At 40.4% G+C, this 13,796-nt stretch overlaps 1 protein-coding gene across 1 annotated transcript in view; it reads left to right on the forward strand.

The window, feature by feature from the left end:
• Window positions 1–13,796, forward strand: part of LOC121946885 (plexin-A1-like) — a 321,677-nt gene that overhangs the window by 263,553 nt on the left and 44,328 nt on the right. Inside the window, exons 18-19 of the mRNA XM_042491694.1 lie at window positions 932–1,168; window positions 7,602–7,745. Of these exons, the coding sequence (XP_042347628.1) occupies window positions 932–1,168; window positions 7,602–7,745 (381 nt within the window). The remainder of the gene's footprint in view (window positions 1–931; window positions 1,169–7,601; window positions 7,746–13,796) is intronic.

The following is a 13,796-nucleotide window of genomic DNA, read 5'->3' on the forward strand; positions in this document are numbered from 1 at the left end:
GAACACTATCTTGAGAACACCTTCTGGGATTTTTTTTCGAATCTGGCACAAACTTTCATTTGGACACAACAATGAACTTACTTGAACTTTGTGGTCAAAATGTGGCTGTCTCATTCTCGTAAATGCAATATTTCAAGAACACCTTAAAGGAAATTTTATTCAAATTTTGCACAAACATTCACATAGAATGTTTAGCAATTGACTGATTAGACTCTTGTGGTCAAGTTCTATACATTGATTGTGTTCGGGTAATTGTTGTCATTAACAAGTAAAATGTATTTGTATAACCAGAAACTGCCCCAAAATCACCATCACCAAACCCACCAGACTCCATTTAAATAAACAGTGTGTTTAGCATTTATAGAGCCAGCATCTTTTCACATCTAACAGGGCGAATTAAGGTTTTATTTCAGCCAAACCAGACTTAATGATTGTCGGAACAGTGGGGAAACGAACCAAGTTAGTTTTATTTTGTTTCTGTCGACATTGAATGAAGTGTGTTTTACAGTGATAACACTTGAAAATTGTTGTTAAATTGAAGCAAATATGGTCAGGACATTATGTATTCATGTAATCTTTAAAGCAATGATTTGAAATATTCTCACCTATGAGTAAAGCCACACAGCACATGGCCCTTTATTAACAGGCGATCATAAATTTGCAGCCAATTTACATTTCCAACAGGTATAACAGCATTGCAGTTTCACAGGGCATTGACTTACACAGAGGATAGATTATTATAGCCCATGGTTGTACATTGAAATGAAATTACAGTCTGGAGTTTATTCTTGGTATTTAAGTACGGTATAGTCTTTTTCCAAAGTTGACTAAAGTAATTGTCCTTTTCTCTACTCATCTATAGCGGATTTGTTCATTGAATGAAAACATAAGCCATTAACTCTTTCTTTTTTCCTCTTTCTTTCATTTTCAGAACTGTACGGTGTATAATAACTCAGTCATGGTGTGTCTGGCTCCATCGGTGGCTGATTCAGAGCTTGGTTTTTCTGAGACTGGCACAGGCCCGGATGAGATTGGGTTCTACATGGACAATGTGAACGCTCTGGTGGTGGTCAACGAGACGTTCAGCTACTACCCCGACCCTGTGTTTGAACCATTGAGTCCCTCCGGGATCCTGGAGCTCAAGCCCACGTCACCACTCATTCTCAAGGTCAGAAAGGCAGCAGTGTTGTTTCTGACGTTTACTTGCTTGTCTGTACATTTCAGGGTTTATTTTCCATCTAGGTTTTTACTTTGCAATCATTGTGGCCTGTACCACTAGTTATCCAAGGAGCTATGTCTCCATAAACTGTCAGGGACTTGTTTGAAGCTGAAAAGGCTCGAGTGCACTCCCTTCAGACAGCTCATGCAGTAAGAATACGGCTAAAAAAATTGTCACATTTACTTGCCGTGAGGAAGTTAACTTTGTCTCTCTCCCGTTTTTTTTAAATTATATTCAGAGACAGTTCCTTCTTTATTTTAAAATATTAAAAAAGAATACAAATTAGAAGAATATTCCTATTTGTCGTACTATTAAATTATCTGTTTGTTTCTGTGAAACTACTCTCATTCTACACCATATTTGTTGGCCGATTCCTTCCTTTGGGGGACATGTTTAAATAGTATTTCAAAATATCAAGTTTAATCCAAGTCTCATTTATCCAGTTGTATGCTCAGTCCTTCCTGAAAACAGAAATGTTTGCTAAAATGTTTTGATATAAAATACTTATGCAACATGTATGAACGGATACGTTTCCCATGGGATAATAAAGTTTATTATGACTATGACTTCGGCCACTGAGTAGTGCCCTAAGCATACCTGGGCATTCACATGCTTTTGAGATTTCAAATACATGCGCATTCCCATTGCAGACTATATAGATAATGGACGTATAGCTACTGTGATGTCAATAGTTGGCTTGTGGACTCCTGTTTTAAAGCCTTGAGTTTGGAATTTTGGCTGTTGCCATCTTGGTGTTTTGGAGCCAGAAGTGCCCATATTTGAATGAGAGGCTGGAGCTGTGGATTGAGGAAAGGATCTGACTCACAGACTGTAGCGATGCCTCAAGTGCCTGACTTAGGATCTTAATAAAATGTTAACGGGTAAGTTACAAAAAATCTCATACAATTGTCATAAATTACTTATGAGGCCCAAAACATTTTATTTACCCACTCTTGGAGCCAGCCTCAAGTGGCCAGTCGTTGACTTGCAATTTTTTGCATTTCCGCATTGGCTTCATTTTTCAGTTACTTTGTTCCAATGCACACTTCTCAGCCGTGAGCAAGACTGTTTGTACTTACGTGTTTTAAATCATAAGGTTTTTGTGAAAATGCATGCGTTTGGGAATTACTAAGAACAAGACTGGATGAAAAAGACTTGGATTATACTGCATTAGTTGTTAAGAGGTTGAACACAGATGTTTTGATATAGTTTTACTGATCCTTTACATGGCCCCAGTGAACTTCAATTCATGAAGAATGTTTGCCTTTTTTGGGATTCTCTGTCAATGTTGAGGCATGTGAGAAAAAAACAAATTACTCCATAAATTCAAGGTAACGCAACGAGTAACTGATGTACAAATGGTCATTTTTCAGTTGAAGTATTGGTTTAAGCTTTCATTGCAACAGCTGATTTTTGTTTTAAACGGAAAATCTTGTAAAAGGGTCCTTAAAAATGCAGTTGATGGTGGTTACATATGCACAATATTGTGTTATAAGACTGAAGCTAAAGCTACATGTCCCAGGCAAACATCTGTGTAAAAGATATGTACTTAAAAAATTGAATTATTCTTGTATTGCAGCATAGACCTAGTCAGTACCAGTATTATACAGATAATGGGGTAAAGCTCAGAGTATTAAGCTTGGCTACTGAGCTTACATACTGTCTATATGTTCAAACACTTGTTTCACTTTTAACATTAGAGGACAGAAGGCTTTTAGGATGAGGACTAATCGATGTGTTTGACAAACATAACACTCAACAGTCTGTAACACGGGCTGGATGTGCTTATCATGAACCAAACTTTCTATTCTACCCTGTAACCCCACAAGCTCATGTAGTTTGTTGCTAAAGATGCTTCTTGGCCTTTAGGTAGAAACTAGCTTGCTATACATATAAGCATATCAAAGATATAGAATGGGTGTATGCACTTGTGAAAACAAACTTAATATTTTATTCAAACCTAGGTTTCATGTAGTGTAGGTAGATGTTTTTCTCCCAAGGTTTCTCTACTCTCAACTCAGCTACAAGAATCTCAAACATATTGAACTTATTTTGTATTAGTAATAGCAAAGCCTGCATATACCTACACATGCATAAAACACACACTCACTGGCATTTTTATTCTCTCAAGAAGGTAAAAAAAAAAAAAAAAGCTCTCAAATGTGTTTACAAGGTCTCTCGGAGGGTGCGGGAGGGTGAAAAATCTCACAAATTTATAATTGAAAGCTGAAAGCAAAATGTCCATACCTTCCAAGGCCAATTTCTTTCCCTCAGTAACTAACAGTAACTTCTTTGACTGACGTCCTCCTCTGCAGCCTCGAGCCCTCTTAAATAACAGTCTTTTCAATTTGTGTAATTAATTTCTAGTGCTGGAAGGGCCAGTGTGGAAGCACACAGGCCCACGGTCCAGGAGATTTGGATTATATTGGTTTTCATTTTCATTAACAGTGATTGGACATAAGTATATGAAATTAATTGGCAAGTCCTGAGTCATGTGTATGTGTCGTCGCGTTATCTAACAGAGCTCACCTGAAATATTTAGTCAAAGAGTTATTGGAGAGGAATTAGCGTGGCTGTTGGTGGGAATATATATATATATATGTGCTATAACTAATATGAAATTAACTGAAACCAGGGGATCAGTGTCAGCAAGTAACTTAAAGGGGCAGTTTGTATTTTTTAAAGTGAGTTTGTTGCAAAGGGGGGTGTAAGTCACACATGTGCAAGTCATAACAAATTGAAGTATTAGCCTTCGAGCGTCAAAGCAAGTCCCAAGTTACTGTGGTGAGAATCAAGCAAGTAAAGTGTTATAAGTCAAGTAAGTCAAGTCATATGAAATTCTGATGATTCAATATAGTAATGAGTCAGCTGAAAAGACACAATTCTAAACCTTTCTTTGTGGGTTCTGTAGTGATGGATGAAGCTCGATGTTTTGGTGGTTATGTCACAGATTTTTGAAGAGCAGGCAGCTTACTGCTTTTTCTTTTTTTACTTATGTCATTAATAACATAATTCCATAAATCCGGGTTATATTATTTATGGACTAGGTTCCTCCACGATAGCTGCCTCATTCACTGGCCTCTTCGGGTCCTCTGCATCCTAATAGATTGCCAAGTTTGCACTAGAAATCACCCAAACATGTTTCCAAAACAAAATGTCTCAGTGTTCTAGAATGTTGCAAAGATTAAAAGTAAAAAAAAGTCAAGTCAAAGTCAAGTGTGTTAGTGAAGCAGTCTCAAGTCTCAAGTCCTGAAATTTTGGACTTGAGACTTCATGTGATTTGGGTCCCCCACCTCTGGGTTATATGGGGTACTTATCCATAGTCAGTGTATCATATACAGCAGATGTCCCTCCCCCAGTTTGGAGAAGTAGGTTGAAGTCCGACATGGAGGCTGGGAAATCTACTGCTGTGGACAGGGTCAGCAACAAAACGTATTTTAACCACCAGAAATGATCAATAACAGTTTAAGTGTACACTATATTGAGAGTATTTTCACTGCGTTACTTTTCTGGCAGTCAGCCCAGTTTGCAACAGCTTCCTTGTTGTTACCAAGGCAAGTTAACAGCTTCATATCCACGTCTGTGCTCTCATCAAAGCTACCAGACTCCATTAAGAAATCAGTCATTTTAGTTCGCTGAACAAGAAAGCTGCTGGTGAACTGCTGCTTCAGTCAGTTATTGTGTGACTTTGACATATCCAAACTAACCCTTTTAGAAGTCACACAATAACACAAACAAAATATTAGGCAGTGATAGACCAGCAGCTCTCATGTTCATTAGTTTTGAGTTACTGTTTTTCTCAATGGTTTTAAGAGAGCAATATAACAGCCCATTGAAAATCATTGTCTTACATTAAGATAAAGCAGTGAAAAAATAAATAAATATTCTTAATATAGCATACACTCTCAATTAGCTTTGTTTGCTGACCCCATCACCAACAGTACATTACTTAGCTTTTGTGTCGGACTCCAGCCTGCTTCTCTAAAGTGGGGGCATGCAGATTGATATTTAATCCTATCCTTTTTAGGAGGACAAAATACAATTTCCTAACCACTGACATTTATGGGCTTTAGAATGTAAGTAATGTAAAACATTTCATCTTTCACAGGTACACACTTTGCACAATGAAGGGACAATACAGTATTCATTTATTTGGGATCAGTGTCACATTGATGTGTTACATTTGTATTGAATCCAATGCTTTTATCTTCTGCTAGAATTCGCCCTGACTATCTCTTGTGTTATCACACAGAGTGTGTTACGCCGTTTATTCCCATGAAGAGATTGAAAGCAGCATAACCGTCGTAATTTATTTCTTAAATGATAATTTATTAGCAAAGAGCCTCTCAGTAATTGCCAAATCTCCTGCTTGGCTTGTTGGTGGAACTGCCTACCCGTTGGAAGCCTTGATGAGATGGACAAAAATGCAATTTGGCGGGGTGGGGATGTGGGGGTTGCATTTCTCAGAGATGTGTGCACTGCGCTCGCCACGCAATTAATTTCTCATCTGAAGTGTGTTTTCACTGCAAGAGGGAAAAAAAAAAAACATTTATCTGGTCTTGGGTGTTTCGTGAGTGCTTTCCTGTGTGTGTTTGTGTGTTTTTGAGAGCGTGTCCCCACATGATGCATCTCGCCTGTAGTGTGTATGTGTGGCAACAGCTCAGTGTGTGGCTTCAACTTGAGTGCATGTGTTGCTTGAACTCTGCGTGTGTGTGTGTGGCGAGGAGGCTGTGTGTGTGTATGTGTGTGTTTGTGTGTTTGCGAGATGGAATGGGATGCATGTTTACAGGGTTGCAGAGCGGGGCTGGGTGGCGGCCTGCAGAGACGATGGGATTGGAAAACGGAGTCTGTCTCTGCGTCCCACTGCTAAGCCAGCGGGAGACGCGGCAGCTATCTCCTATCTCTCTCCCTCTCTCCCGCGAGCTCACTCACTCACCAGCTCTGTTTTCTGCTCGTTCCCATTTTCTCTCTCACTTCAGAGTCTATTCCTTTCATCTTTTTCTACCTCTCTCATAATCTTTTCCGCGCTAGCTCCACTCCTTACGCCCGCTCTCCTGATGGTTTCTTGCCACGTTTCCTATCTGTCTTGTTTTCTTTGTATTCATCTCTCCCCCTGTTGCTTTTTGTTTTTTGCCGTTGCTTGAGTTCCCTCTTTTCACACCACTAACTGCCTCCCCTCCATCACAGACAAAGTGTGTGTCAAATTGGAACTAGTGGACTTGATATTGAAATGAAAGGCTGGAACTGAAATTGACAAATGTTCAAATTTACACACCTCCGGTACAGGCTTCACGTGTGGAATTCAGCTTAGTGGACAAAAGACAAAAGAGTATTGATGGGTGAGAGTGTGTGTGCCTCCCAACTGCCTCCATGTAATATTACTCTTCTTCATCTTCCATTCTTATTTTTCTTCTCTTATTTATCAGAATGTTTTAAAATAGAATACAAAACGGGAATGTTTGATAGAAAACCACAGTTCATGTATTATACAACAGTCGGATGAACAAGAGCAGTGTATCAGCATTTCTACAGTTGAAAATTGATACTTGCAAAGGAATAAATAAACATTTTTTGTTTAAATGATAAGTCTTGTGATATTTACCTCTGCCAAAGAGGTTATGTTTTCGGTTTTGTTGGTTAACAGCCGAGACAACATCGCAACGACTGCTATTGTTTTCACCCTGTGAGTCTGTTTTTCATTATTGCAAAATGTGGAGACAGTTTTGGTAACAGGAACTACCACAGAAGCCATTTCGAGTGGGTGTTTATATGTTTATTTGTTCGTGGCCAGATTTTGTCACTGCAATAGTGTCACAAGTTGCAAGATGTAGTCATGAAGCTTTAGTTGTGTGTAGTTGAGATGAAAACGAAGGTTCAAGTTTGAAGGTGGTTGTGGTCCAAGCAAGGTGTAGGGATTAGGAAAGGGGACAAATTTGTGTGTGCAGTGAGATCACAGTGAAGGGGGAAATGGGTGCAGTTTGAGCAAGGGCGCCGTAAATAGGGTGGTAGGAAGTAGGAGAGAGGCCTTTGCCCATTTTTCATTCTAACTTAATTTAACATCCATCCGATGTAAGAGTCTAACATCTTTCTCATGTCATATTGACATCCAGTGCCAGCAGGGGGCTTTTTTTTCTTTGCCACCAAAAGCCCTGTGAAAACTAAAAAACAATTAATGACTCAGTCTTATTAAATGTATTGTATATCTTTCTTAATCCAAAGCCATATAGTTTAATTGTTAACTTACAGCAGAAACAATTCAGTAATTGCAATGCATAGTTACAATGTTTGACATGTTCCCTTACACACATTGTAGTTTGCATGTAAAAGTTTGCAAAAATGAACTCAATGCCTCTCCTCACCACATTTCTCTGTCTGTGTTTAGGGTCGTAACCTGATCCCAGCAGCTCCGGGTAACAGTCGCCTCAACTACACTGTGCTGATTGGAGAGACTCCCTGCGTCCTCACCCTGTCTGAGAGCCAGCTGCTGTGTGAATGGCCCAACCTCACCGGACAGCACAAAGTCACGGTCAGACTCCTCGTCTCTGTCTCTCCATCAGTGACATTTTGACCTGACGTGACTTTGACTTTGTAAAATGATGCACTTTTCTGTCCCGTTTTGGTCCAACATGCAATGAATGGATTAGCTAAAAGAGAACTCGCTCTGTACTACGGGCCGAGACCTTCACGGTAGACTTCTTTCCTCATCATTTCTTATCTTTCTTATTCATTAAATAACTGGGTCAGTTTTCAGTATGCCGGATTTATTCAAAAAGACGTTTGTAAAAGGAGAAAAAACACCACCTTTCCTACTTGGTTTTTCCACACTGACCCAGTAAGTCATGTTTATGAATATGAAAACATTCTAGTCTGACAATCTCAGCCAGTAATGTCATTCTAACCTTGTTGTTGAGTTATGTGAATAACCCCTCGCGTCTTTTCAAAACAATTGCCTCTGACAGATCCAGGATACGCTCTATTGAGCTCGCTCACCAAGGCTGCTGTTAAATATTTAACGCTTAATTAACATGTTGATCTTCATTGGCCTTCAGCTAGCCTGTTGCTGAAAGTAAGGTAGTGGAAGTTTTAGGAACCAGCGCCCTGATATTCCAAATACAAAGCGCAGATCTGCAGACTTTGCACCACTTCTGTGTTGAGTTAAATCCATTACGGGTTTGAAATGTCGCAACTCACAGGGAAATCATTCACTTTTTCACCTGACGTGTCCAACATGACCACAGTGAACCTCCAGACATGTCTGCAGATTGAAAACCATGTTTCTTTCTCTCTCCGCTGAAGCGTATCCACATCAACAGCTGTGCCGGCGTCAGCACTTCTTCACTGCAGGTGCTGCTGATCTTGTATTTGAGAGGTTTATAAGTCCCTCAGTGCCGTCTCCATTTTTCAGGTTTTTTTATTAGCTTCTCTTTGACGGTGCAGACATTTAAAAGTACACAAAATATAATGTACCTAACCCTCAGTAAATCTGCACGCCAATCCACCATCTGCACGCACACTCTAATCGAAGTTACACTCATCACCCTTGCTCCATGCATCTCTCCCTGCATCGACACTTAGCCCAGAGTTATAGCCCAAACTTTGTCACATTTGTGTTCTGAGATTGCACGAAATAGAGCACAATCCTCACTGCAACTTCAGGCATGTTAGTGGAGTTTCACTTCAGCCATTCTAGTGAAAGAGAGAAGTGGATGAGAATTCTTTCTATTCTCACTTAATGCTGTTGATTGTTTTGTCTATAAAGACCCTGACACACCAAGTCGACAGTCGGCCATTGTTCAGTGTGGGGCCGTTGTTGAGCTTCTGCTGCACTAGTTTGTGCAATATGTCCCACACCATTTGCACAAGTCGGCCCTTGTCTACCCTTGTCAGCTATTTTTGGCCAGTTCTGCATGTTAAATCAGCATCAGACCAGGTGGAGTCCACCAATTTGAGAAATGCCCCTGACTGGCATTTCAGCTCGAGAAGAGAGATGGAAGTCAGAAAAGCCAACTAAACTACTAAAGAGAAGAGGTCATGAGATTGGCACAAACTTGTTGTAAGGTGGCACTTTCTCTAAGCCATTGAGCTGTTGATGTTTTTTATTTTTTGAATTATTTGTAAATCTACAAAGTTTTGCTGGGAATTGGCAATTGAAACATGTCTTTTTGTAAATCATCCCTTCACCACACTCATGCAACAGCAGGATAGTGCAAGGTGAGCCATAAAAGGCGCCCCTGGAACAATTTGGGGTTTGGGTGTTTTGCTCAAGGGTACCTTGGCAGGACTGTCACATCTCCAGCTGCCAGTCCACACTCCATTCTCGGTCCATACAAGCACTTGAACTGGTGACCTTCCAGTTGCCAAGCCAAGTCCCCACAAACTGAGCTACTGCTGCCTCTTTAGAAAAGATGTTTCATTCAGATTCAGACAACTTTATTCATCCCAGACGGGCAATTCAGTTTTACAATCCACTCAGACCATACACAAACTCACAGACAGAAACAAGCAGCAATAGAGAGTAGAAGTATGTCAGCAAGATCAATACATGGGCAAAATATGCACACTAGCACCTCGTGTAGTCCTGTGCATACTGACTCACACAAGGACTGGGCAGAATAAATAAAAAGTGCCCATGCCCAGGTAGTAAATACAAATAGGGCATTCTAATGCATTGCACATTACTTAAATTCACTCATAAAATGTATGTCTGGGCTTGCCAGCAATGTGAAGAAAAGCAGATACTAATGAACCATCTTTGTGGTTACGAAATAAACAGTCATTAAAAAAAAACAAAAAAACACTGTCAACATTTAGCAGCCTGATAGCAGAGGGAATAGAGGACTTAGTGTACTGATTTGTTACCCTAAGGGGCTCTTTGTGGCGTTGACCAAAGGGCATTAAAGTGAATTCACCCGACGGGACGTGATTAGATTGTTGGTGCTATTGTTCACCAGTGCACAATAAATATCATTTGTTCTTTCAACATCAAGTTCTATTGTTAATATGCAAACTGGCTAACTACCATCAAGATAGTCTTTCAGATTACCTTTTTGCATGATGCATACAGGCTACAGCCACCCGTTGGTTTGGACAGTTATTTCCTCTCACGCATGCGCAGAGCATATGTGCTAGTTGGCCCTTGGCTGTAGCCTTTGGGATGTGTTCAATCGCAACTTTTTGGCAGAGACACAGGCAACATGAAGGTTGACCTTAGACACCTTAAGATGTTGGATGTTGGTCGTGCGTCTGGGCCTTTCAAAGCCAGTGAATAGTCTTCCACTTACTTGATCTGTGTAACCAACAGACCCCAAATACAAAGCTATTTCATCATCCCAGCTCTAAAAATGATGCACTTGAAAGTTACACTGAATTTCATGCGCTATGTCTGCGTAGTGGGTTAGAGGCTAGAGTGACTGTGCCACTTGCTAGAATTTTTAGAACCCTTTGCAAGATTTCCACAGCAGAAAACATGTTTATCTTCCCCAATCTCCATGTCATGGTGCACCAGAATGCTTGAATTAAACAAAGTCGCCCTCCAGCATTCCCCTTCTCCTACAGCAGCTCTGTTTCTTTCACCTTTTTCATCTCATTCAAGTTTGCCCGCCTGATTGATGGTGATTGCTTCACACTGTGTCAATTAAAGGCAAATATTGTGCTTTCATTTTGGTGTAAACCTGCCACTTTGCCTGTTCTTACATGGCAAGTGTTTTTTTTTTCTTGTATTTGGGATGCATTACCAGCTGGAAGTCATACACATACCTAAATCTCAAGATTAATTAGACTAGAAAAGAAACTGAATGTGTGCAGAGAGTTAAATGATGATAAGAAAAGTTTCCACTTTTGCTACAGTTTATGTCCATGACAAGGCACTGTCACCAGTGGGACTCTGTCCTCGAGCTGTGCAGAAACATAAAAGGTGGTATTAAGAATAGAATTGTTTCTCCAGGATGCCACTGATATGCAGACGCTAAGCTTGTCTCTAAGCTCTAATCCAGGAACCTCGTTCACTATATAAACCTTTCTGATGTGCAAATTTTGTCCAGCTCTCAGCAAATCCAAGCTGCAAGTTGCATTTTTTTTAAAGTCACATCATCATTGAGTTATACTTCCTGTTTTCTATGTGAAGTATCACAAGCTAGTTTTTCTTATCACCACCCACAGTGTGATGCTGTTGCTGTCACTTTCATTTCCAGAGATTCGTATATTCTTAAATCACGACACAGCAGGAAAAAGTGGTGGGAAAAAGTCAAAGAACGCAAGTGTGCCAAGCATTCAGTTTTACTTGTCGAGAGTTGTCAACAGTCTGCAAACTGAAATCCCTGATTCACTCTGACTGGAGCAGACTTTGAAAATCACCGCACAGCTCCCGGAGCATCTGTATTGAGGAAGGTCAGCCCTCAGTACGGCGACACAGCACTCACTCTGAATATATTCGCATGTTTGTCTGAATATCCCGCCAGTACGCCCACTCAACTCCCCCCTCACTACCTCCTGCCCCTCTTAAACTTATCGCCAATGTCCTTTCACAGTCATTTCACTATATCTTTATGACATTTACTCCCCGCTAGCTACAGCCAATATACCTAGAAAGCCACTGACAGCGCATCCATGTAATTCAATATGATAGCTCTCAACACAACCAGCCAGTTCCAAGGTGGAACTTGATTTTTTTCTTTTCTTTTTTTACTCCACTCTTTTTTTTCTCTTTTTTTTGAACGAAATGTCATGTTGAATATCGGAGTGATGCGATGTGTTGGCGGGGGTGGTGGAGTTAGTCCTTCGTCTGACAATTGCCGAAGAAAAAATAGAGCTGTCTGTTCCGATCTCTTCTGCTGTGTGTGTTTGTTACTGCATATACAAGTGTTTGTGGCTTCCTTTCCATGTGCGTGAGCACTCGTATGTTTGTGTTTATGTGCACATCCTTGTCTTTGCGTGTGCTGTGCGGAGAAGGACACAGCTGTAGCATAATAATATTCCCCATGTACAATGACCTACATACAGGGGACCCCAATGGGTGTCCAGACATACAGGGTTTGTGTGTGTGTGTGTGTGTGGACGTGGGGGTGTGCGTGTGGGTGTACTGACTGTGTCAGCGTGTCTTTGTGTGTCCCTTCAGATGCTCAGCTGTGTGTTGGCAGCTGTGTGCCTCCCTTGAGTTTTCGAAGAAACTTGTTTGTTGTTTTGGCCTTCAGCTTTTTAAGTTCCTCCATCAGTCCTTCAGTTTGTCAGGAGAATAAAAATAGACAAATGCCTAGAAAATGTGTCACCAACTTATTATTGCTTATACTTATGTGGCATTCAAGTCATCTGAGGATTCGTTACCACATATAGCAGTGACCTCTTATTAGATGATCCATTCTGATTGGCAGTGTGAGGGGAAATAAAGCACCCCAGTATCTCCAGACGCTCTGTTTTATAATACATTTTGCATTCAAAGCTTACTGTACATTCAATATGTGACTATAGATTTTTAAGTGGCCACATATAGAATGCATGGAAGTGGTTTTCCATTTCCCTTAAATAAACATTTGAAGTTTGAAGTGAAATGTTTATATTAAATGCCTTTCAGCATTTTGTTTCATTTGAGACACTGACTTAGAAAATGACTCAAAGCCATTCTGTGTACGTTTCCCGATTCTCTTATTAGGGAAGAGATTTTAACTTGCCGTAGTATGAAAAGAACAGGTGTTCTCCTCATGATGCATTTATAACTTTATTAATCATGGCTTCGTTCTATTCAAGTGTCCCAGTAAGCTACAGCAGTGAAGCCCCGAGGAAGTGCGCCGTTCTTTGAAGCCAGTATTCGTAGTGGTCAAACAGTGTAAATACACTGTCAGGTGTTGCCCTGGAGACCAGAAGACTTTTTCCCATTTGGCAAAAGAGACATCTGTAAATCAGTGGATACATTTCTTTTAACGTCACAACCCCTGCAAAATGATTTGCTTCACTATCAGGATTTGATCCATTCAGTATGGCGTTTGGCCGGTGGCAGTTAACCGCTTGGCTGACATAAGTCTTTAGTGTGATTGCTGTAGAGGCTGCACAGTGTAGAAGAAATGCTAAACAATGTTGAATCATCCAGGTAATTTTAAATGCCATAGTTGAAACACTCTGGCTTTGTGCACCACTGAGTAACCATCATAGGAATGAACGAGGCCCCACATACAACACTGTATCCAGTTTTCTTCATACATCAGTGGTGACAGCGAGCCAGCACGGACTGCACCTGAAATTGAAGCAGCTAAGTGGAATTCATCCATTGTTTATGTCATCATTTACACCTGTTACTGTTGCAAAATGTCTGCAGTGAAAAGGCCTCAGAATCCCCAAACTTCCTCTAGCTCTTGTCGGCTTGAGATGAGCTGAGACCAGTCAGTTGACATCACTGTAGCTCTTCTCTGCGACGTTCTAAAATGGTTTCATTTTATCACAAGTCTTTAGTCTAAACTGGGCTTGAAAAACGTATTACATTTGTTACATAAAGTTACATCAGCTTGTTTTAAGATTGTTGGTGTCCTAAGACTGGCCTGTAAACGGTGATTAGTTTGATTGGGACACTGACTCTCTGCAATTTAAATAA

This window comes from Plectropomus leopardus, chromosome 8 (assembly GCF_008729295.1).
Source record: "Plectropomus leopardus isolate mb chromosome 8, YSFRI_Pleo_2.0, whole genome shotgun sequence".
In the NCBI taxonomy this organism is placed as follows: domain Eukaryota; kingdom Metazoa; phylum Chordata; class Actinopteri; order Perciformes; family Serranidae; genus Plectropomus; species Plectropomus leopardus.